The sequence below is a fragment of the Ranitomeya imitator genome, chromosome 3 (assembly GCF_032444005.1).
Source record: "Ranitomeya imitator isolate aRanImi1 chromosome 3, aRanImi1.pri, whole genome shotgun sequence".
In the NCBI taxonomy this organism is placed as follows: Eukaryota; Metazoa; Chordata; class Amphibia; order Anura; family Dendrobatidae; genus Ranitomeya; species Ranitomeya imitator.
The window spans coordinates 416,606,716-416,631,886 of record NC_091284.1 but is presented as its reverse complement, the minus strand read 5'-3'; the positions used below and the strand labels follow the sequence as shown (position 1 = coordinate 416,631,886).

Here is a 25,171-nt window from a genome sequence, read left to right as displayed (position 1 = left end):
TCACCATTACACACTGAACGGGAAACCACTGGGTACTGACAGGGGAAGGACTTGGGGATCCTAGTTAATGATAAACTTACCTGGAGCAGCCAGTGCCAGACAGCAGCTGCCAAGGCAAACAGGATCATGGGGTGCATTAAGAGAGGTCTGGATACACATGATGAGAGCATTATACTGCCTCTGTACAAATCCCTAGTTAGACCGCACATGGAGTACTGTGTCCAGTTTTGGGCACCGGTGCTCAGGAAGGATATAATGGAACTAGAGAGAGTACAAAGGAGGGCAACAAAATTAATAAAGGGGATGGGAGAACTACAATACCCAGATAGATTAGCGAAATTAGGATTATTTAGTCTAGAAAAAAGACGACTGAGGGGCGATCTAATAACCATGTATAAGTATATAAGGGGACAATACAAATATCTCGCTGAGGATCTGTTTATACCAAGGAAGGTGACGGGCACAAGGGGGCATTCTTTGCGTCTGGAGGAGAGAAGGTTTTTCCACCAACATAGAAGAGGATTCTTTACTGTTAGGGCAGTGAGAATCTGGAATTGCTTGCCTGAGGAGGTGGTGATGGCGAACTCAGTCGAGGGGTTCAAGAGAGGCCTGGATGTCTTCCTGGAGCAGAACAATATTGTATCATACAATTATTAGGTTCTGTAGAAGGACGTAGATCTGGGGATTTATTATGATGGAATATAGGCTGAACTGGATGGACAAATGTCTTTTTTCGGCCTTACTAACTATGTTACTATGTTACACATCAAACATCATTGGACTAAAACCTTTTTATTATTTCATTGAGAAAACCGTGTAGATCTCACATTCAAATTTTCTTCAAACTGATACTGCAAAAAAATAAAAACCCTTTTGCAATTAGGGGGAAAAGTCCTGCAGAAGAATCCTGGAGATGTTTCACTCAAGACGCAACTTCATCCTAAGAGCAATAAAGCGACAGTGCATAGACTCCATGTTTTACAAACAGATGGCATCTCTCTTGAGATAAGCAGCATGTGGACGAGACAAGATTCTTGGCAGCCACTTTCCAAACACACATTCTGGGATTATTTGGCTTCTTTACTTCCTGCAATTAAAAAGGAATGAGAAAGTAGAAAATTAGACATTTAATTGCAACTGCACATCTCTATAGTTTATACAGATGAAAGATGCTTGCATGCACAGCAGGGCAAGTCTATGTCCATTTTGGTGGAGTCAGAGTCTATAAAATAAACAGACTCCTAAAATATATAATAAATTGGGTACAGTAGTTCAGTGCAGGATGTGCTGTACATTTTTTTCATAAGAATTTGTGAAAGTTATGAAATGTCCTATAAATGTCTTCTGTTCCTGATCTAAGGATTTCAGCTTTTAGTTGAGATAAATCTGTGATGCACATTATGTACATGCTCAGTAGTGAGGCAGTGCTGGGGAGTCGGAGGTCAGGTAAATTAAGGAGTCAGGAGTCAGTCATTGGTTTGGCTTACCGACGCCACAGCCCTGATAAAAGGCCACCTCCAACAAGCTAAAAGGGGGGAATATAATTCCCTACCCTTTCCCTTTTGATATCTTCTGCAATCTCTTGCTTGGAAACTAAACAACTAATCTAATGTGCTGGCAGCTATTTATTCTATTAATACAAAGGATAAAAGCTGCAGCGGAAATTTAAGCGTTAGACTGATTTGAAAAAAATCTGTCACAAGATATTTACTGCCCCCACATAGGAGATGCATAAAATAAGGGCAGGGACCCCAATTCTAATGCAGAGTCACTTACTGGGCTTCTTGCTGAAGGTTTGATAAAGCACCATTTTATTTGCTGCAGCTCTGCTAGTCATATGTAATGATCTCCTGCTCTGTAGTCATTGGTATTTGTGTATCCGGGTATCCCTTTAATCTACCATGGGTTGGCAGCTTTCTGCTTATGCACAATGTACGCAGAAAGCTTTCAATAACGTGTGCAGAGTTACAGAGCTCATCAACGAGTGCGCTAGCAGAGCTGCTGTAGAGAAATCTGAATTTATCAAAATACAGCAAACAGCCAAGTGTGACCCTATCAAATCAGGATAGCCATCGCAGCATTTAGACTGTAGTGGGCGCTCTACCAACATCACGAAGGTCCAGTCATTGCCGTGGCCCAACGAGGTCCTTATGATGACCTCTGGATCATGAAGCTACAGCAAGCCTGTTAGACCATGCTCAGAGCATGTCTGGATGCTTCTGGCATTGTAGCCAAGTCCTCACAATCAGGAATAGCAGTGTTTCAGACGCAGTGTATTTTTGCTGCGTTCTACATTACAAAAAAAAAACAAAAAAAAAAACAAACGATTAAATACTCTGCAGTAAATAAACAGCATGGTGCCAAAAATATATGGTACTTTGATATAATAATAATAATAAAAAAAAACCACAGTTGATGGGATTCTTAGATAGCTTTTTAACGCTGTGTAAACTAAGATGTAGTACGGGTTCCCGAGCCGCAGCATGTTCATTTCCGTAGCAAAGAAGCTAGCCTCCTCTGCATACTTTCCCTGTATAGACTGATTAAATGCAGTAAATCCGCATAGTTCTAAAAGGGAAGTGCTAGTGTAGAACGCTCCTATTCCTATCATGGGCACGTACCCTAATGCAATGCATACCAGCGATGAGACTAATAAAAGTTAAAGTCTCATAGAGGAACTAAGTTAAAAACAAGCAAACATTTGGTATTGCCGAGTCTGGAGCGACTCAACCTTTAAAACAGTCACTATTTAACACCTTCAGTAAACTCCGTAAAAACACAAAAACGTTGCAAAAAAACAAAACAAAAAAAATGTCTGGTTCATCATACCACCCCTAAAAAAAGGGGAATGAAATGCAAAGAGTAAAAATAAAAATAAAAATGGTATCGCTGAAGACATTTGTCCCACAAAGAAACAAGCCGCCATACAGCTCAGTAAGGCGAGATTTAAAAAAAAAGAAAAAGTTATAGCTCTCAGAATAGAGTGATGCAAAAACAATTTCAAAGAATAAGGCTGTTATCACTTCACCATATGGGGGAGCTTTGCACTGTGCCTGAAAAGTAGTTTTTGACTGAGGTATTAGCGTACTCAGGAGAATTTGCGTAACAAATTGGAACAATTCATTTTCTCCTTATCACCCCTTTTGAAAATTAAAAATTTGGGGCCAAAAACATTTTGGTGGGGAAAAAAAAAAAAATCAGTATATTTCCATTTACCTAGCCAAATGTTATACAATTCTGTGAGTTGCCTGCAGGTTAAAAATGCTTACTACACCCCCAGATGAATTCCAGAGGTGTAGTTTCCAAAATGGGGTCATTTGTAGGGGTTTTCTGCTGTTTTGGCATGTCAGGGGCTCTTCAAATGTGACATGACATCCGCAGTCTATTCCAGCCAAAATTGTGCTCCACAGTTCAATTGGTGCGCCTTTTCTTCAGAGCCCTGCTGTGGGCCCAAACAGTAGTTTTCACATATGGGGTATCTGTGTACCCAGGAGAAATTGCACAAGAATAGTAGTAGTTAAAATATAATAAAAAATTATCCTACATAATAGAAAGAAGAAGGAAAAGAAATAAAATCTATGCCTACTATGCATAGATATGAATTGGGCCATTCCTAGATCTGTTAGAACATAGAGATGATTCACTGAATGAGGATTAGCCGAGTGGGGGAATAACCTGTCAAACCTCAATCCGTGGTGCTTTCATTGTCTCCAGTGCTCCGGCAGGCAGCACCAAATTGAGACACTAGAAAAAGACTGCCGCTTTCAGAAAAAGTGATGTCACTTTCTGCGGGTCGCCCATGGGAAAAAACAGTAGTCCATGATTCTATCCGATGTGATTCAGAGGCAACGTCCTCCTTCCTAACCTTTATTTGAATTTTGTGTAGCATTTTATGCACATAGGCAGCAAGTGCAATGTTTTATGCAGATTAGTATTCTTTGGGAAAAAGATAGCGCTCCTGCAATCTTTGAAATTGTATTGATATTTTCTCCTGTTACCCTTATGAAAATGAAACAATTTTGAGCATTTTTAGCGGAAAAAAAAAACTTATTCTTTAGCAGCATACACCCACAGGTCTGTGTCCCCCAATGAGGCGAAGGAGAAAATGTATTTTTTTGGAATTTTCTTGGCTCGACGCTATAAAATTCTGCGAACCACCCATGGGTTCAGATGCTCACAACACCTCTAGATAAGTTAATTGAGGAGAGTGGTTTTTGAAATGGGGTCACATGTTGGGGGTGCACAATGTTTAGGCACATCAGAGGCTCTGCAAACATGACGTCCGCTATCCCAGACAATTTTGTGCTTCAAAAGTCAAATGATGCCCCTTTTCCCTTCCAGGCCCTGCATCCAAAACAATTTTCCACAAGATATGTGGGATCAATCTACTCAGGAGAAATTTTTGGAGGGAAAATGTAAAATTTTTAATTTTTTTTTCCCTTCCACGTTGCTATATTTTCACAAAAAACCTGATATTTTTACAAATAAATGCCAAAAAATCCCCTAAATTTACCACAAGCATGAAATACAATATGTTGCATAAAAACAATCACTGGGATCCTTTGAAGTACTCCAGAGTTATTACCACAAAGTGACACTGGTCAGAATTGTAAGATTTGGCCTGGTTAGAAACATGAAAACAGGTTCAAGGATGAAGGGGAGGGGTGTTTGTTATAATTGTTTTATCACTTTCAGATATTTATTTTTGTTCAAAATAAAGGCCCCTTCACATTAAGCGACGCTGCAGCGATACCGACAACGATCCGGATCGCTGCAGCATCGCTGTTTGGTCGCCGGAGAGCTGTCACACAGACAGCTCTCCAGTGACCAACGATCCCGAGGTCCCCGGGTAACCAGGGTAAACATCGGGTTACTAAGCGCAGGGCCGCGCTTAGTAACCCGATGTTTACCCTGGTTACCAGCGTAAAAGTAAAAAAAAAAAAACAAACAGTACATACTTACCTACCGCTGTCTGTCCCCGGCGCTGTGCTCTGCACTCCTCCTGTACTGGCTGTGAGCACAGCGGCCGGAAAGCAGAGCGGTGACGTCACCGCTCTGCTTTCCGGCTGACCGACGCTCACAGCCAGTACAGGAGGAGTGCAGAGCACAGCGCCGGGGACAGACAGCGGTAGGTAAGTATGTACTGTTTGTTTTTTTTACTTTTACGCTGGTAACCAGGTTACCAGTGAAGACATCGCTGGATCGGTGTCACACGCCGATCCAGCGATGTCCACGGGAGATCCAGCGACGAAATAAAGTTCTGGACTTTGTTCAGCGACCAACGATCTCCCAGCAGGGGCCTGATCGTTGGTCGCTGTCACACAACGATTTCCTTAACGATATCGTTGCTACGTCACAAAAAGCAACGATATCGTTAACAATATCGTTATGTGTGAAGGTACCTTAAGTCCAAAAGCTTAACCATGGCATACAAAGCCATCCACAACCTGTCTCCTCCATACATCTGTGACCTCGTCTCCCGGTACTTACCTGGAGGCAACCTCTGATCCTCACAAGAGCTCCTTCTCTACTCCCCTCTTATCTCCTCTTCCCACAATCGCATACAAGAATTCTCCCATGCATTCCCCCTACTCTGAAACCAGGACTTTGGATTCAGTAGACCAAACCTTCCCTGACTCCACAGCACCCCCTCACTACTGAAGCATATACAAGTGCAGCACAGATTCATCTCAACTAAAAGCTGAGACCCTTAGTTCAGGAATAACACATTTGTAGAAAATTATTAACTTTCCCAAATTCTTATGAAAACATTTACAGTATACATTGCATTGAACTACTGTACCCAACTTATGTTTTAGGAATCGGTGCATTTTATACAAATGCCACCAAAATGGAGAAAGACTTCATGGACTAAATGGCAATGTAATAAAAAAAATAATCCATGGGAGTGCCAATAGGAAAACAGCCCCCTTGTGGTGCAATTAGTCATTGGCAGAAGTGATCAGAGTCATAGAACTCATCCAGCCCTGACAAGCTAGGCAACACCCAGAGATCATGCGATCGCCTAGTCCAGTGTTTCTCAGCTCCAGTCCTCAAGACCCCACAACAGGTCATGTTTTCAGGATTTCCTTAGTATTGCACAGTTGGTAATTTCAACACCTGCTCAAGCATTAATTCCAGCACCCGTGCCATACAAAGGAAATCCTGAAAACATGACCTGTTGTGGGGTCTTGAGGACTGGAGTTGAGAAACACTGGCCTAGTCCAATTGAGGCAGCAGCAATATTGCTTCCTTGAGTTAACCATAATCATTGAGCTCTATGCTGGAAAAGAGAAGACAGGAATGGCTATAAACTTCGAAATTGCAAGAGCTGTAAACCTGCACCGTACACTTACATTTAAACCCCATGATCAAATGCTGCATTTGTCCAGTGCTTGGTTATTTTCAGGTTACACAAGTACATTTAAGAAACCCGCAGCTTAATTCAGACAAGATATAAAAAATACCAAATACTTACAGGTTACCCTGGTTCAGGAGGTAGCAGCAATGATCCCAACTTTCTGGGCAGCGTCTTTCTTTGCCTGGTGAGCTTGTAAAACTGCGACAGCTTCTTCCACCTGAAGAAAAGCAATTCACAAAGTGGTAACCTTATCCGTTGCAATGAGCCTGAGGTTGGCACATTTTTCGTTAGCCGTTAGGAATGTTCATTTTGTATAATACAGCAGTTTACATGGATATTCACCTTGGAGCGCAGAGATTCTGGAGATTCCAGCATGTGTAGTAGCTCTGAGTTATCAATTTCTAGCAGCATTCCTGTTATTTTACCTGCCAATGAGGGGTGCATGGCTTGGATAAGCGGGAAAAGACGTTCCCCTATAAGAAACAGAAGATTGAAGGAATACACTCATACTGTCACTACTAGCATTCAGGTCACGCAAAAAAAACAAAAAACAAAGTTCTACATATAGAAACTACGCCACAGCTGACTCACCTAGCATTTGTTTCTGTTCTTGGGGAGGGGCAGCGGCCAGCATTGAAGCCGTCAGTGGCTCCTGTCCCTGCACATGGACAGCAGGCTGGGGGTTCTGATTGAAAAGGATATTGCTTTACTATTGAGTATATAGATGTGTCCTAAGCTGTGCAGCAGTATAAAAAGCTTATTCTAAACACGCACTGAGATGGCTGACTGACATACAACTGTTACAGAGTACAATCAGAAAATTGCAGCAAATCACAGTTGGGATATCGGAATACATTGAGTCTTTGCAACAGATTTTCCTGCAACAAAAATCGAAGGGCTGGCTATCAAGAAAAACTGTAAAATATTGAAAAACGCTGGAAGAATTGAATTGCTGCAGATTTTAAGATGCTTTGATCAAGAAAAAAAAAAGCTGCAACAGCATGAGAACATCTCATTCACTTTGCTTGTACTGTAAAGTGCATTTTTTTTACCCTTGCAAACGTGTGGAAAAACTGCAACGTGTAAACAAGCCCTAAAACTGCATGGGTGAATACGCCTTGAAAGGGGTTAAAAAAGATTTTAATAAGCTAAGATTCACTGTTGAAATGACCTCAGTTTCTGAGCCAAGATAACGGATGAAAGTACACAAAAAAAAAAATTAGCATATGCGACTTCTGCTTTCATACAACTTGTCCGTGGCTCCTAAAAAGTCTTCCTACTCAGAGTCAGTTAACATGGTGTCAAGCTGAACTGGTCACGATGTAAGAGTGGCTGCCGAGCTAAAGAAAATGAGTTTGTTTTTAATTTTCCCTCAATTTTGGAGATATTAACAAGCTAAGTATTGGCTCCTAATGCGGGTTCCCTCTGCAGCTTGCCAAATAAGAGGGAACCCGAGCAAATTCGCTCATCTCTAGTCATAACCATGGATACCTAAGCTACTGCAATGTCCCACACATGGGGGTAAGCGACATAGCGAATCAGAACGATACTACATTTCTAATTGGAGGTATTTGCTAATATATCTACACCTACTACATATTCGGATAGGATCTTGGAGATGGGAATACCCCTTTAAGTCCAAATGGGTGTTATCAGATAGCAACTCACACGGGGAGAAAGTACTAGCTCCCAGTGAAAACAGCGACTTGGACTAAAGTCCATTTTAATCAATAGATACCACAGCTCCTGGGCAGAGGAGGAAGTAAGAGTACACAGATATTACAGCAGGGGATCACAAATGCTACTTACAGGGAGGTAAAACATGTTTAACCCCTTAATGACCGCCAATACATGTTTTTACTGACCTGAGATGTAAGAGAATAGCCTCCCCATACAGGTGACAATGCCGCAGCTGTCGGCTGGACACTATAGCTAACAACTTGCTGCATCAGCCACGATCAGTGTTTGCACCGTCCAAATCTGTTTAACCCCTTAGATGCTGCTGTCAATAGGGACTACATAATATAAATGGTTAACAGAGTGGGGGGCTTCCTCTTTATCCCAATTGGTGCCCTCAGATCATTATTTTGTGGTCCTGATGTTTGCTATGGCAATTCATGACCAAATAGTGGCCTTAGAGTCTGACAGCTGTAGTAATCTGTTCAGAAGTTAGCGGCATTTAGATGGTAAAAATACATATTTTCATTTCTGTCATGCCACATTGCCTTAATTCCTGAAAACTACCCGAAGGGTTAATAAACTACCTGACAGCAGTTTTCAATGTGTCAGGGGGTGCAGTTTTTAAAATGGTATCACTTTTGGGGGGTTTCCAATATATGGGACCCTTAAGGCACTTCAAAAATGGATAGGACCCTAAAAAAAAAAAAGGGAAAAAAATGAAAAATTGCGGCTACATTTTTAAACCTCCTAAAAAGCTAACCAAATATATAATTTTACAAATAGTGCTGATGTAAAGCAGACATGAGGGAAATGTTATTTATTAATGTTTTGCTATGGTGTGACTATCTGCATGGGATAATCATTCAAATTTTTAAAATTGCTAATTTTAACATTTTTCTCAAATTTGAGAAAAAGACAACATACCAACCTATATTTACCATTACCATAAAGTACAATGTCATGAAAAAAAAAATCTCAAAATCACTGGGATATGTTGAAGTGTTTTAGAGTTATTACCACAAAGTGACACTGGTCACATTTAAAAAATTTGGGTCCGTCACTAAGGGGTTAAAAACAAGCACCTAACAAAGAATCAGCTGCAATCCCCTGCTGTCCTGTCTGTATACTCTTGCTTCCTCCCCCTGCCCAGGAGCTGTGGTAGGATCAGACTATGTTCCTGTACAGTCAGACACAGCCATTACACAGTACACAGCAGGCTCACATTTATAAGATCAGCACAGGGGACACTTTTTTTAACCCCTTAGTGACAAAGCCAATTTGGTACTTAATGACCGAGCCAATTTTTACAATTCTGACCACTGTCACTTTATGAGGTTATAACTCTGGAACGCTTCAACGGATCCCGCTGATTCTGAGATTGTTTTTTCGTGACATATTGTACTTCATGTTAGTGGTAACATTTCTTCCATATTACTTGCGATTATTTATGAAAAAAACGGAAATATGGCGAAAATTTTTAAAATTTTGCAATTTTCAAACTTTGTATTTTTGAGCCCTTAAATCAGAGAGATATGTCACAAAAAAATAGTTAATAAATAACATTTCCCACATGTCTACTTTACATCAGCACAATTTTGGAAACAACATTTTTTTTGTTAGGGAGTTATAAGGGTTAAAAGTTGACCAGCAATTTCTCGTTTTTACAACACCTTTTTTTTTTAGGGACCACATCACATTTGAAGTCATTTTGAGGGGTCTATATGATAGAAAATAATGAAGTGTGACACCATTCTAAAAACTACACCCCTCAAGGTTCTCAAAACCACATTCAAGAAGTTTATTAACCCTTTACGTGCTTTACAGGAACTGAAACAATGTGGAAGGAAAAAATGAACATTTAACTTTTTTTGCAAACATTTTAATTCAGAACCATTTTTTTTTATTTTCAAAAGTGTAAAAACAGAAATGTAACCATAAATTTTGTTATGCAATTTCTCCTGAATACGCCAATACCCCATATGTGGGGGTAAACCACTGTTTGGGCGCACCACAGAACTTGGAAGTGAAGGAGCGCCGTTTGACTTTTTCAATGCAGAATAGGCTGGAATTGAGATCGGACGCCATGTCACGTTTAGAGAGCCCCTGATGTGCCTAAACAGTGCAAACCCCCCACAAGTGACACCATTTTGGAAACTAGACCCCTTAAGGAACTTATCTAGATGTGTGGTGAGCACTTTGAGCCCCGAACTGCTTCACAGAAGTTTATAACGTAGAGCCGTGAAAATAAAAAATAAAAATCGCATTTGTTTACACAAAAATGATCTTTTCGCCCACAAATTCTTATTTTCACAAGGGTAACAGGAGAAATTAGACCACAAAAGTTGTAGTGCAATTTCTCCTGAGTACGTCGATACCCAATATGTGGGGGTAAACCACTGTTTGGGCGCACTGCAGAGCTTGGAAGAGAAGGAGTGCCGTTTTACTTTTTCAATGTAGAATTGTCTGGAATTGAGATTGGACGCCATGTCGCATTTGGAGAGCCCCTGATGTGCCTAAACAGTGGAAACACCCCACAAGTGACCCCATTTTGGAAACTAGACCCCCCATGGAACTTATCTAGATGTGTGGTGAGAACTTTGAATGCCCAAGTGCTTCACAAAAGTTTAAAATGCAGAGTCGTGAAAATAAAAAATATTTTTTTTTTCCACAAAAAAGATTTTGTAGCCCCCAAGTTTTTATTTTCACAAGGGTAACAGGAGAAATTGGACCCCAAAAGTTGTTGTCCAATTTATCCCGAGTACGCTGATGCCCCATATGTGGGGGTAACCCACTGTTTGGGCGCACGGCAGAGCTCAGAAGGGAGGGAGCACCATTTGACTTTTTGAGCGCAAAATTGGCTGTCGTGTTTGGAGACCCCCTGATGTAACTAAACAGTGGAAACCCCCTAATTCTAGCTCCAACCCTAACCCCAACACACCCCTAACCCTAATCCCAACCCAATCCATAATCCTAATCACTAACCCTAACGATAATCACAACCCTAACGATAATCACAACCCTTACCCCAAAACAACCCTAATGTCAACCCTAACCATAACCCTAATCAAAACCCTAAATCCAACACAACCCTAATCCTAATCTCAACCCTAACCTCAAACCTAACCCTAATCCCAATACACCCCTAATCACAACCCTAACCTTAACCCTAATCCCAAACCTAACCCTAATCCCAAGCGTAACCCTAATGCCAAGCCTAACCCTAATACCAACTCTAATCCAAACCCTAACCCTAATCCCAAATCTAACCCTAACTTTAGCCCCAACCCTAGCCCTAACTTTAGCCCCAACCCTAAAGCTACTTTCACACTTGCGTCGTTTGGCATCCGTCGCAATCCGTCGTTTTGGACAAAAAACGGATCCTCCAAATGTGCCCCCAGGATGCGTTTTTTTTGCCCATAGACTTGTATTGCTGACGGATCGTGACGGATGGCCACACGTCGCGTCCATCGTGCACTGGATCAGTTGTGTTTTGGCGGACCGTTGGCACAAAAAACGTTCAATGTAACGTTTTTTTGTATGTCGCGTCCGCCATAACTCCGCCCCCTCCTCCCCAGGACATAGATTGGGCAGCGGATGCGTTGAAAAACTACATCCGCTGCCCACGTTGTGCACAATTTTCACAACGTGCGTCGGTATGTCAGGCCGACGCATTGCGACGGCCCCGTACCAACGTAAGTGTGAAAGAACCCTAACCCTGAATTTAGCCCCAACCCTAGCCCTAACCCTAGCCTTAGCCCTAACCCTAGCCTTAGCCCTAACCCTAGCCTTAGCCCTAACCCTAGCCTTAGCCCTAACCCTAGCCTTAGCCCTAACCCTAGCCTTAGCCCTAACCCTAGCCTTAGCCCTAACCCTAGCCTTAGCCCTAACCCTAGCCTTAGCCCTAACCCTAGCCTTAGCCCTAACCCTAGCCTTAGCCCTAACCCTAGCCCTAACCCTAGCCTTAGCCCTAACCCTAGCCTTAGCCCTAACCCTAGCCTTAGCCCTAACCCTAGCCTTAGCCCTAACCCTAGCCTTAGCCCTAACCCTAGCCTTAGCCCTAACCCTAGCCTTAGCCCTAACCCTAGCCTTAGCCCTAACCCTAGCCTTAGCCCTAACCCTAGCCTTAGCCCTAACCCTAGCCTTAGCCCTAACCCTAGCCTTAGCCCTAACCCTAACCTTAGCCCTAACCCTAGCCTTAGCCCTAACCCTAGCCTTAGCCCTAACCCTAGCCTTAGCCCTAACCCTAGCCCTAACCCTAATTTTAGCCCCAACTGCTGTTCTCCTGCCGGCCGATGGAGACAGATGGCGGGCGCACTGCGCATGCGCCCGCCATTTTCTTTTGCCGGCGGCAGGGCCGGCTCCAGGTTTTTGAGGGCCCCGGGCGAAAGAGTCTCAGTGGGCCCCCCCTTTTACACATACCCCGATTCATGATCGCATATAAACACAGCCATGTAGTATATAACACTGCCCACGTAGTATATAGCAGCCCATGTAGTATATAGCAGCGCAGCCCACGTAGTATATAGCAGCGCAGCCCACGTAGTATATAGCAGCGCAGGCAACGTAGTATATAGCAGCGCAGGCAACGTAGTATATAGCAGCGCAGCCCATGTAGTATATAGCAGCGCAGCCCACGTAGTATATAGCAGCGCAGCCCACGTAGTATATAGCAGCGCAGCCCACGTAGTATATAGCAGCGCAGCCCATGTAGTATATAGCAGCGCAGCCCACGTAGTATATAGCAGCGCAGCCCACGTACTACGGTCACTCTGGAAGATTCCCTCGTCGTCCTCTTCTCCTCCTGCTTGGCGCTGCGGCTGCCGGTCCGGATCTGTCCTAGTCTCCTCCTGGCTGACTGTGCTGGATCATGATCTGGAGGATGGTGGACCGTGGACGCAGCCTCAGCCTGGACGGTGGACGTCCACTCCAACTTGCTCAACTCCGAACCGCAGCTCTCTATGTCTCTCCTCTCCGCCCGCCGACCGGATGTAAGGAGGAGAGATGACCCACACCCAGCGTCGCGCGAACCGGAAGAAGTGTCTTCTCCAATGGTGAGGCCAGGGCCGGGCGGCGGTGACGTATTGCAGGCAGCTGCTATTGAAATGGTCTCAGTGACTCACTCAGTCCTCAGAGTCAGAGACACAGCAGCTGACTGTGCCCCGCCCGGCGGCCGGCCCCCTGCAGCCAAGGCGAAGGCGCCGCCTGCGGCGGCGCCGGGGGACGTGGTCGCGTCGCGTTGTCGGGATCATGTAGATGTAGTGACTGTCACTGAGTGACGCGCGCTGGCGGCTGACCAATGGGCGGGCGGCGGGCCCCCCGTCTTGCCAGGGCCCCGGCATTTGCCCGGGTGCGCCGGGTGCTGACGCCGGCCCTGGCCGGCGGCCAGGAGGAGCAGCAGGAGGACCCAGGTGAGTATGGCAGGGTCCCCAAATCCCCCTATTTCTCTGTCCTCTGATGTGCGATCACATCAGAGGACAGAGAATTACACTGACTTTTTTTTTTTTTTGCGGTCGCCGGTAAACAGTTAATTACCGGCGATCGCAAAACAGGGGTCGGTAAAACCGACCCCGCTCATGCTCCGGCAGCCGAGACCCCAAAGATTTCACTGCGCATGCGCCCGCCATTTTGAAGATGGCGGCACCCACCGGGAGCCACGAGGAGCACCGGGGGAGATAGGTGAGTATCGGGGGGCTATCTGGGACCCCCTTTCTCTGTCCTCTGATGTGCGATCACATCGGAGGACAGAGAAATTAAAAAGAGATCACTTTTTTTTTGTTTGTTTTTTGCGATTGCCGGTAAACGGTTAATTACCGGCGATCGCAAATGCGGGGTCGGTAAAAAAAAAACCCCGAATCATGTTCTCTGGGGTCTCGGCTACCCCCGGCAGCCGAGACCCCGGAGAAAATCCGACTCTGGGGGGCGCTATTCACTTTTTCCACAGCGCCGTTAATTAACGGCGCTGTGGTTTAAGTACCCTTAGCGGCCGCCGTTAAAAGGCGTATCGGCGGTCGCTAAGGGGTTAAACATTTAAATGTGAAACTTCCTTTTATTTCATGATCTAGTGTTTAACCCCTTCATGACATGTGCAGTGTATATGAAGCGTGTCACAAACCACACCCATCAGGCGCGCCTGTCAAATGATCACGGGGCGCCAATGGGTTCGCATGACAACCCGGAGTCTGCAGGAGATCCCTGTGGTTCTCACAGCAGATCTAGCCCAGTGGTCAGCGTTTATAGCAAATGAGCATTTCTGCTCCACAGAGCAAGACTGAAACCCTGCTCTGTGTAGCACAAGCGATCAGAAGATCACAGCTTCAAGTATCCAATGGAGACTATTAAAGCATTTAAAAAAGTTTCAAAAAAAGTTTCAAAATCTATATAAAAAAAAAATTTAAAAAACATACAAAACGTTTAAATCAGCCTTTTTTGCTTCATTCAAAATAAAAGAAAAAGAAAAATATTTGGTATTGCCCCGTTCAGAAACGCCCGATCAAAATAGGATTAATCAGATTGGTTAACTGCATAACGAGAAAATAAATTAAAAACGCAAGAATTATGTTCTCGGTGTCTCCACAACATTGCAATAACAGGCGATGCAAACATTGTATCTATCCCAAAACTGCTTACATAAAAACGTCAGCTCGGCACGCAAAAAATAAGCCCTCACCCAGAACCAGATCCCGAAAAACGGAGGGGTTTTTTGTTTTGTTTTTTTTTAACCCCTTCAAGACCCAGCCTATTTTGACCTTAAAGACCTTGCCGTTTTTTGCAATTCTGACCAGTGTCCCTTTATGAGGTAATAACTCAGGAACGCTTCAACGGATCCTAGCGGTTCTGAGATTGTTTTTTCGTGACATATTGGGCTTCATGTTAGTGGTAAATTTAGGTCAATAAATTCTGCATTTATTTGTGATAAACACGGAAATTTAGCGAAAATTTTGAAAATTTCGCAATTTTCACATTTTGAATTTTTATTCTGTTAAACCAGAGAGATATGTGACACAAAATAGTTAATAAATAACATTTCCCACATGTTTACTTTACATCAGCACAATTTTGGAAACAAAATTTTTTTTTGTTAGGAAGTTATAAGGGTTAAAATTCGACCAGCGATTTGTCATTTTTACAACGAAATTTACAAAACCATTTTTTTTAGGGACCACCTCACATTTGAAGTCAGTTTGAGGGGTCTATATGGCTGAAAATACCCAAAAGTGACACCATTCTAAAAACTGCACCCCTCAAGGTACTCAAAACCACATTCAAGAAGTTTATTAACCCTTCAGGTGCTTCACAGCAGCAGAAGCAACATGGAAGGAAAAAATGAACATTTAACTTTTTAGTCACAAAAATTATCTTTTAGCAACAATTTTTTTATTTTCCCAATGGTAAAAGGAGAAACTGAACCACGAAAGTTGTTGTCCAATTTGTCCTGAGTACGCTGATACCTCATATGTGGGGGTAAACCACTGTTTTGGCGCACGGCAGGGCTTGGAAGGGAAGGAGCGCCATTTGACTTTTTGAATCAAAAATTGGCTCCACTCTTTAGCGGACACCATGTCACGTTTGGAGAGCCCCCGTGTGCCTAAAAATTGGAGCTCCCCCACAAGTGACCCCATTTTGGAAACTAGACGCCCCAAGGAACTTATCTAGATGCATAGTGAGCACTTTGAACCCCCAGGTGCTTCACAAATTGATCCGTAAAAATGAAAAAGTACTTTTTTTTCACAAAAAAATTCTTTTAGCCTCAATTTTTTCATTTTCACATGGGCAACAGGATAAAATGGATCCTAAAATGTGTTGGGCAATTTCTCCTGAGTACACCAATACCTCACATGTGGAGGTAAACCACTGTTTGGGCACATGGTAAGGCTCGGAAGGGAAGGAGCGCCATTTGACTTTTTGAATGAAAAATTATTTCCATCGTTAGCGGACACCATGTCGCGTTTGGATAGCTCCTGTGTGCCTAAACATTGGCGCTCCCCCACAAGTGACCCCATTTTGGAAACTAGACCCCCCAAGGAACTAATTTAGATGCCTAGTGAGCACTTTAAACCCTCAGGTGCTTCACAAATTGATCTGTAAAAATGAAAAAGTACTTTTTTTTCACAAAAAAATTCTTTTCGCCTCAATTTTTTCATTTTCACATGGGCAGTAGGATAAAATGGATCATAAAATTTGTTGGGCAATTTCTCCCGAGTACGCCGATACCTCATATGTGGGGGTAAACCACTGTTTGGGCACTCGGCAGGGCTCGGAAGAGAAAGCGCGCCATTTGACTTTTTGAATGGAAAATTAGCTCCAATTGTTAGCGGACACCATGTCGCGTTTGGAGAGCCCCTGTGTGCCTAAACATTGGAGCTCCCGCACAAGTGACCCCATTTTGGAAACTAGACCCGCCAAGGAACTTATCTAGATGCATATTGAGCACTTTAAACCCCCAGGTGCTTCACAGAAGTTTATAACGCAGAGCCATGAAAATAAAAAATAATTTTTCTTTCCTCAAAAATGATTTTTTAGCCTGGAATTTCCTATTTTGCCAAGGATAATAGGAGAAATTGGACCCCAAATATTGTTGTCCAGTTTGTCCTGAGTACGCTGATACCCCATATGTGGAGGTAAACCACTGTTTGGGCGCACGGCAGGGCTCGGAAGGGATGGCACGCCATTTGGCTTTTTAAATGGAAAATTAGCTCCAATCATTAGCGGACACCATGTCACGTTTGGAGAGCCCCTGTGTGCCTAAACATTGGAGATCCCCCAGAAATGACACCATTTTAGAAACTAGACCCCCAAAGGAACTAATCTAGATGTGTGGTGAGGACTTTGGACCCCCAAGTGCTTCACAGAAGTTTATAACGCAGAGCCATGAAAATAAAAAAAAAAATTATTTTCTCAAAAATGATCTTTTAGCCTGCAATTTTTTATTTTCCCAAGGGTAACAGGAGAAATTTGACCCCAAAAGTTGTTGTCCAGTTTCTCCTGAGTACGCTGATACCCCATATGTGGGGGTAAATCACTGTTTGGGCACATGCCGGGGCTCGGAAGTGAAGTAGTGACGTTTTGAAATGCAGACTTTGATGGAATGCTCTGTGGGCGTCACGTTGCGTTTGCAGAGCCCCTGATGTGGCTTAACAGTAGAAACCCCCCACAAGTGACCCCATTTTGGAAACTAGACCCCCAAAGGAACTTATCTAGATGTGTGGTGAGCACTTTGAACCCCCAAGTGCTTCATAGAAGTTTATAATGCAGAGCCGTGAAAATAATAAATACGTTTTCTTTCCTCAAAAATAATTATTTAGCCCAGAATTTTTTAATTTTCCCAAGGGTAACAGGAGAAATTTGACCCCAATATTTGTTGTCCAGTTTCTCCTGAGTACGGTGATACCCCATATGTGGGGGTAAACTACTGTTTGGGCACATGCCGGGGCTTGGAATTGAAGTAGTGACGTTTTGAAATGCAGACTTTGATGGAATGCTCTGCGGGCGTCACGTTGCGTTTGCAGAGCCCCTGATGTGCCTAAACAGTAGAAACCCCCCACAAGTGACCCCATTTTGGAAACTAGACCCCGAAAGGAACTTATCTAGATGTGTGGTGAGCACTTTGAACCCCCAAGTGCTTCATAGAAGTTTATAATGCAGAGCCGTGAAAATAATAAATACGTTTTCTTTCCTCAAAAATAATTATTTAGCCCAGAATTTTTTATTTTCCCAAGGGTTACAGGAGAAATTGGACCCCAAAAGTTGTTGTCCAGTTTCTCCTGAGTACGCTGATACCCCATATGTGGGGGTAAACCACTGTTTGGGCACACGTCGGGGCTCAGAAGGGAAGTAGTGACTTTTGAAATGCAGACTTTGATGGAATGGTCTGCGGGTGTCACGTTGCGTTTGCAGAGCCCCTGGTGTGCCTAAACAGTAGAAACCCCCCACAAGTGACCCCATTTTAGAAACTAGACCCCCCAAGGAACTTATCTAGATATGTGGTGAGCACTTTGAACCCCCAAGTGCTTCACAGACGTTTACAACACAGAGCCGTGAAAATAAAAAATCATTTTTCTTTCCTCAAAAATTATGTTTTAGCAAGCATTTTTTTAGATTCACAAGGGTAACAGGAGAAATTGGACCCGAGTAATTGTTGCGCAGTTTGTCCTGAGTATGCTGGTACCCCATATGTGGGGGTAAACCACTGTTTGGGCACACGTTGGGGCTCGGAAGTGAGGGAGCACCATTTGACTTTTTGAATACGAGATTGGCTGGAATCAATGGTGGCGCCATGTTGCGTTTGGAGACCCCTGATGTGCCTAAACAGTGGTAACCCCTCAATTCTAACTCCAACACTAACCCCAACACACCCCTAACCCTAATCCCAACTGTAGCCATAATCCTAATCACAACCCTAACCCCAACACACCCCTAACCACAACACTAACCCCAACACACCCCTAACCCTAACCACAACCCTAATTCCAACCCTAACCCTAAGGCTATGTGCCCACGTTGCGGATTCGTGTGAGATATTTCCGCACCATTTTTGAAAAATCTGCGGGTAAAAGGCACTGTGTTTTACCTGCGGATTTTCTGCGGATTTCCAGTGTTTTTTGTGCGGATTTCACCTGCGGATTCCTATTGAGGAACAGGTGTAAAACGCTGCGGAATCCGCACAAAGAATTGACATGCTGCGGAAAATACAACGCAGCGTTTCCGCGCGGTATTTTCCGCACCATGGGCACAGCGGATTTGGTTTTTCATATGTTTACATGGTACTGTAAACCTGATTGAACACTGCTGCGAATCCGCAGCCAAATCCGCACCGTGTGCACATAGCCTAATTCTAAAGGTATGTGCACACGCTGCGGAAAACGCTGCGGATCCGCAGCAGTTTCCCATGAGTGTACAGTTCAATGTAAACCTATGGGAAACAAAAATCGCTGTACACATGCTGCGGAAAAACTGCACGGAAACGCAGCGGTTTACATTCCGCAGCATGTCACTTCTTTGTGCGGATTCCGCAGCGGTTTTACAACTGCTCCAATAGAAAATCGCAATTGTAAAACCGCAGTGAAATGCGCAGAAAAAAACGCGGTAAATCCGCCATAAATCCGCAGCGGTTTAGCACTGCGGATTTATCAAATCCGCAGCGGAAAAATCCGCAGAGGACCAGAATACGTGTGCACATTCCTAACCCTAACCCTAGCCCTAACCCTACCCCTACCCCTACCCCTACCCCTACCCCTATCCCTAACCCTACCCCTACCCCTTTATTATTTTTTTTATTTTGATCACTGAGATAGATTATATCTCAGTGATCAAAATGCACTTTGGAACGAATCTGCCGGCCGGCAGATTCGGCGGGCGCACTGCGCATGCGCCCGCCATTTTGGAAGATGGCGGCGCCCGGGAGAAGACGGACGGGACCACGGCTGGATCGGTAAGTATGATAGGGTGGGGGGGGACCACGGGGGGGGGGGGGATCGGAGCACGGGGGGGGAATCGGAGCGCGGGAGGGGTGGAACGAAGCGCGGGGCGGCGTGGAACGGAGCACGGGGGGGCTGGAATGGAGCACGGGGTGGTGGAACGGAGCACGGGGGGGGGGGTGGATCGGAGTGCAGGGGGGGTGATTGGAGCACGGGGGGAGCGGACACGAGCACGGGGGGGAGCGGAGCACAGGGCGGAGGGGAGCCGGAGCAGTGTACCGGCCAGATCGGGGGGGTGGGGGGGCGATCGGAGGGGTGGTGTGGGGGCACACTAGTATTTCCAGCCATGGCCGATGATATTTCAGCATCGGCCATGGCTGGATTGTAATATTTCACCCGTTATAATGGGTGAAATATTACAAATCGCTCTGATTGGCAGTTTCACTTTCAACAGCCAATCAGAGCGATCGTAGCCACGAGGGGGTGAAGCCACCCCCCCTGGGCTAAACTACCACTCCCCCTGTCCCTGCAGATCGGGTGAAATGGGAGTTAACCCTTTCACCCGATCTGCAGGGACGCGATCTTTCCATGACGCCGCATAGGCGTCATGGGTCGGATTGGCACCGACTTTCATGACGCCTACGTGGCGTCAAAGGTCGGGAAGGGGTTAAACAAACTTTGGATTTTTTTTCCACCACTTAAATAATAAAAAAAAAAAGTATACATGTTTTGTATCTACGGACTCGAAATGAGCAGAATCAATTGCCGGTCAGTTTTAGCATTTGGTCCAGTACACAATACGGTAAAATCAATGGTGTCGTTCAAAAGTAAAACTCTACCCGCAAATTTTTTTTGCAAAAACAGAATAGCACAGGGGTTAAAATGTAGTTTGTTGGAAAACCCCTTTAACAAAAGTTAACTCATTAGGTGCCAAATAATTTGTTAGCCAATAGGTCCACAATAGAGAAAAACAGTCGTATTCTGCTCTGCAGGCACCAGTACATAGTGTATCCAGCTCAACATGAAAAGGTCCTTTTGATAAAGCTTACCAATATTACAAGTGGCTGTATTCTTAAGCACTGCACAGCAGACTACTGTGTTTCAGGACATGAGTAACAGGCAGCATGTACCTGCAGAGGTTGAACTCCAGGGAGTGGGCAACGTGTGTACTTGTATGGAGGCACAGCCCGAGGAGGAGGAGCGGAGACTGGTTGTCGTGGGCCTAATGTTTGAGTAGCAGAAGATACCCCTGTGTGTAAAAAAAAAATTAAAAATAAAACACCATTTTAAATTATCAAGTATTCTTACATGAAGCACGTGTTATCCATGTTTAATCTAAAGCTAAAATTACATTATATGGCAATCCTCCTCTGCCTAAGTACTGTACATTGCCCAAAAACGTCAAAGCCATATACTGAATTAGCCTGAGATAGGTGCCATTTTTTGAAAATATTGGGTTATATTTTAACCTCTTCCCACACTGCCAATTTTCACTTAGGTCCCACTCCCTTTTTAACAAGCGTTTAAAAGTGAACCTGTCAGCAGTAACCTACAGACAGTGTCAGGTTGGCGCCATTATACTGATTAAAATGATACCTGGGTTGATGAACTCAGTCTTGTGGTTATTGTTTAATCTTTATTTGCAGTTTTCAGTTAATGAGATTCTCGTGGTCCGTGGCCGTTTGTGGGAGAGGTCTTTATGTGGTGCTTCGCTTACGTATGCATTTTTATGGGCTTATGACATGCCTCCTATTTTACATAACGCATATAATGTTGACTATCGTGAAGCTTAGAAAAAAAATGTAAGAGAATTAAATCCTTCCAATCCTTCCTTCTTTTTGGGATTGTTGTGAGAATTTCATTTAGCAAAATTTCCCATCCTTCTTGGACATTTCTGTCCTTTAGAACATCCAGCCATTGGACCCTTCCTACCCTCTGAGTCCATTAAAATCTGCCTTTCTGAAGTTCAACCTTAAGGCTATCTGCACACGTCCGGAACTGCCGCGGAAGTTTCCGCGGCAATTCCGTAACTATGCCGCAGGTAAAACGCATGCGGAATTGGCATGCGTTTTCCCACTAAACACTACCGTTTTCCAAGCGTAATTAGCTTGCAGAATGCTAGCGTTTTCCAAGCGATCTGTAGCATCGCTTGGAAAACTGATTGACAGGTTGGTCACACTTATCAAACAGTGTTTGACAAGTGTGACCAACTTCTTACTATTGATGCTGCCTATGCAGCATCAATAGTAAAAAGATCTAATGTTAAAAATAATTTAAAAAAAAAAAAAAAAAAAATCGTGATATTCTCACCTTCCGGCGTCCCCCACAGCCTTCCTGCTTCTCGCGATGCTCCCGTTTCCCAATAATGCTTTGTGGCAATGATCCCAGATGACGTAGTATCACACGAGACTGCTACGTCATCACAGGTCATTGCCGCAAAGCATCACTGGGAACGGGAGCATCGCGAGGAGCGGGAAGGCTGAAGTAAGGTGAGAATATCACGATTTTAATTTTAATTTTTTTTTACAGGTATATGGTACCCAGGGCCTGGAGGAGAGTCTCCTCACCTCCACCCTAGATACCAACCACACATGATCCGCTTACTTCCCGCATGGTGGGCATAGCCACATGCGGAAAGTAAGCGGATCAATGCATTTTTATGTGTGCGGAATCCCCGCGATTCCGAATAAAGAATGATCATGCTGTGTTTTATTCCGGAATGAGATTCCACCGTGGAAAAAACAGGGATTTTTGTTTACTCACCGTAAAATCCTTTTCTCCGAGCCAATCACTGGGGGACAGGACCATGTGTGTTATGTTGCTGCCACAAGGAAGACACTAAGTAATACAGAAAGAATAGCTCTTCCCCTGCAGTATACACCCTCCTGCTGGCTCCAAGTGAACCAGTTCAGGAACAAAGCAGTAGGAGCTTAACATTTAACCAGGATGAACTATGTCAAAACCAAACCAACACAGAAAACCGGGTGGGTGGGTGCTGTCCCCCCCAATGATTAGCTCGGAGAAAAGGATTTTACGGCAAGTATACAAAAATCCCTGTTTCTCCTACGCCTCATTGGGGGACAGAGGACCATGGGATGTCCTAAAGCAGTCCCTGGGTGGGGAACAATCAACTAATTGCTCCTTGTACCCACAGGTTACAGATGCGGCACAGCCGCCTGCAAAATTAGTCTGCCGATGGTCGCATCTGCCGAGGCCTGAGAATGAATATGGTAATGTTTTGTAAACGTATGCAGACTGGACCAGGTAGCAGCTCAGCAAACTTGTGTTGCCGAAGCTTGGTGCTGGATGGCCCAAGACGCACCCACTGAGTGGAATGAGCCTTAATCCCTGCTGGGACAGGATGACCTCTGACTCAGTAGGACTCCTGAATAGCTGAACGAATCCATTTGACTATTGTCGCCTTGGAAGCGGGAAACCCCTTCCATGGCCCTTCCGGGAGCACAAGCCGGGTAGCTGACCTGCGGAAAGACGCTGTCCGCGAGACGCATCTCGAGAGATCTCACTAAATCCAGTGTGTGGAGGGCCTTCTCGATGCGATGTACTGGTGCCGGACAGAGTGACGGTAAGACAATCTCCTGACTGAGGTGGAAAGATGAGACAACTTTGGGCAAAAAGGACAGGGATGTTCTCAAAACCACCTTATCCTGATGAAAATTCAGGAACGGAACTTGACAAGACAAAGCCGCCAGCTCTGAGACTCGTCTAATGGACGTGACCGCAACCAGGAAGGCAACCTTCCATGAAAGAAAGGACAGGGAAACTTCCTGTAGAAAGGAGCGTCTTGCAAGACTCCAAGGACCAGATTAAGGTCCCATGGTTCCAACAGCATCTTATAGGGCAGCACCCTATGGGAGACTCCCTGAATGAACGTCTTCGCTTGTAATCTGTTGGCAATCTTGCACTGGAACAGAACGGACAGGGCTGAAATCTGCCCCTTGAGAGAATTAAAGGCGAGACCTAAGTCCAAACCCGTTTGTAAATATTCGAGGATGGAAGGAATGGAAAATTCAAGAGAACGTCCCCGGTCGTTGCACCAGGAAAAGAAGGTTTGCCAAGTGCGATGATAAATGCGCATAGACGTAGGCTTTCTAGCGCCGATTATGGTAGAGATGACTTCCGGAGAGAAATCTGCCTGTGTTAGAACCCAGGACTCAATCGGCCATGCCATCAAACACAGGTCCTCGGAGTTCTGGTGGTAAATGGGGCCCTGTGATAGCAGGTCTGCTCGATTCGGTAATTGCCAGGGAACATCGACGACTAGTTGAACTAGTTCCGCGTACCACGCCCGGCGCGGCCAGTCGGGCGCAATCAGGATTACAGGTACTCCCCTCCGCTCTGATCTTCTTGATGACTCTCGGCAGTAAGGGGAGCGGGGGAAATATGTACGGAAGCCGAAAATGATTCCACGGGAGTACGAGTGCATCTGACCCGATGGCTGCTGGATCGTAGATCGAGCTATGAAGACGGGAACTTTGGAATTTAGCCGTGAGGCCATCAGATCCATGTCCGGGGTTCCCCAACGACAGCAGATCTGGTGGAAGATCTCCGGATGGAGAGACCACTGCCCGGAGTTGAGGCCTTGACGACTGAGGAAATCTGCCTCCCAGTTGTGCACTCCAGGGATGTGAACCGCAGAAATCATTGAGCGGTTTTCCTCGGCCCAACGGAGAATGTGGCCTACCTCGCTCATGGCTGCCATGCTGCAGGTTTCCCCCTGTCGGTTGATGTATGCCACTGCAGTGGCATTATCAGACTGAATCCTGATGGGACTACCAACCGCCAGGAAGGGATGGAATTGGAGAAGAGCTAACCTGATTGCCCGAATTTCTAAGATCTTGATCGGAAGGCGTGATTCCTGAAGTGACCAGTGGCCCTGAGCAGTGTGATGTAGGAACACTGCTCCCCAGCCTAGAAGACTGGCATCTGTTGTCACAACTAACCAATGTACTGGAAGAAAAGACTTCCCTTGATTCAGGGAGGACTTCAGTGTCCACCACCTGAGAGACTGACTCGCTGGGGAAGGAAGAACCGACAGTCGAGGGAGAACGGGTCCCTGTCCCAAACAGCCAGGATGGCATGTTGTAAGGGAAGGAGGTGTAATTGGGCAAATGGAACCACCTCCATAGCTGCTACCATCCTGCCAAGGACTCTCATACTGAAGCGCAGAGAGTGAATGCGAGGTTGAGAGCTTCTGAGCTTCCCGCTGTAAGGTGGAGATCTTTTCTGGGGGAAGAAGCACCAACCCCTGGGACGAGTCCAGTATCATTCCTAGAAAGGAAATTCGCTAAGCCGGTACTGGGGAATATTTTTTTGAAGGTTATCTTCCAACCAAGGCGAGAAAGAGAATCTATTGTGATGTTTACAGCCTCCTTGCAGGCGCAGAAAGAGGGGCCTTTGATGAGGATATCTTCTAGATACGGTAGCACCACCACGCCTCGGGTGTCAAGGATGGCCACAGCGGCCGCCATGACCTTAGTGAATACCCTGGGAGCGGTGGCGAGGCCGAAGGACAAAGCAACGAATTGGAAGTGTTGTTCCTGAACTGCGAAGCGATGGAACCTCTGGTGAGAGGGGAAAATTGGAATGTGGAGGTACGCGTCCTGGATGTCTATAGACGCCAGAAACTCGCCTTTTTCCATGGAGGTGATGACAGAACGAAGCGATTCCATTCGGAACCGTCGTACCCTGACAAACT

General features: G+C 45.0%; 1 protein-coding gene across 4 annotated transcripts in view; it reads right to left on the bottom strand.

Annotated features, from left to right (window-relative positions):
• Positions 1–773: 773 nt before the first annotated feature.
• PABPC4 (poly(A) binding protein cytoplasmic 4) overlaps positions 774–25,171 on the bottom strand; it is a 71,606-nt gene continuing 47,208 nt past the window's right edge. Inside the window, exons 10-14 of one of the 4 annotated variants that reach the window (XR_011319304.1) lie at positions 20,505–20,704; positions 6,953–7,046; positions 6,704–6,834; positions 6,479–6,578; positions 774–1,087 (exon numbers count right to left, since the gene is read on the bottom strand). Coding sequence is in view for 1 of the 4 variants with exons in the window: in XM_069757175.1 (XP_069613276.1) it covers positions 6,492–6,578; positions 6,704–6,834; positions 6,953–7,046; positions 20,586–20,704 (431 nt within the window). In the remaining 3 variants the exon portion in view is untranslated. Of the gene's footprint in view, positions 1,088–6,478; positions 6,579–6,703; positions 6,835–6,952; positions 7,047–20,504; positions 20,705–25,171 lie in introns of those variants that run through there. The other 3 variants (XM_069757175.1, XR_011319302.1, XR_011319303.1) reach the window with 3 other exon arrangements.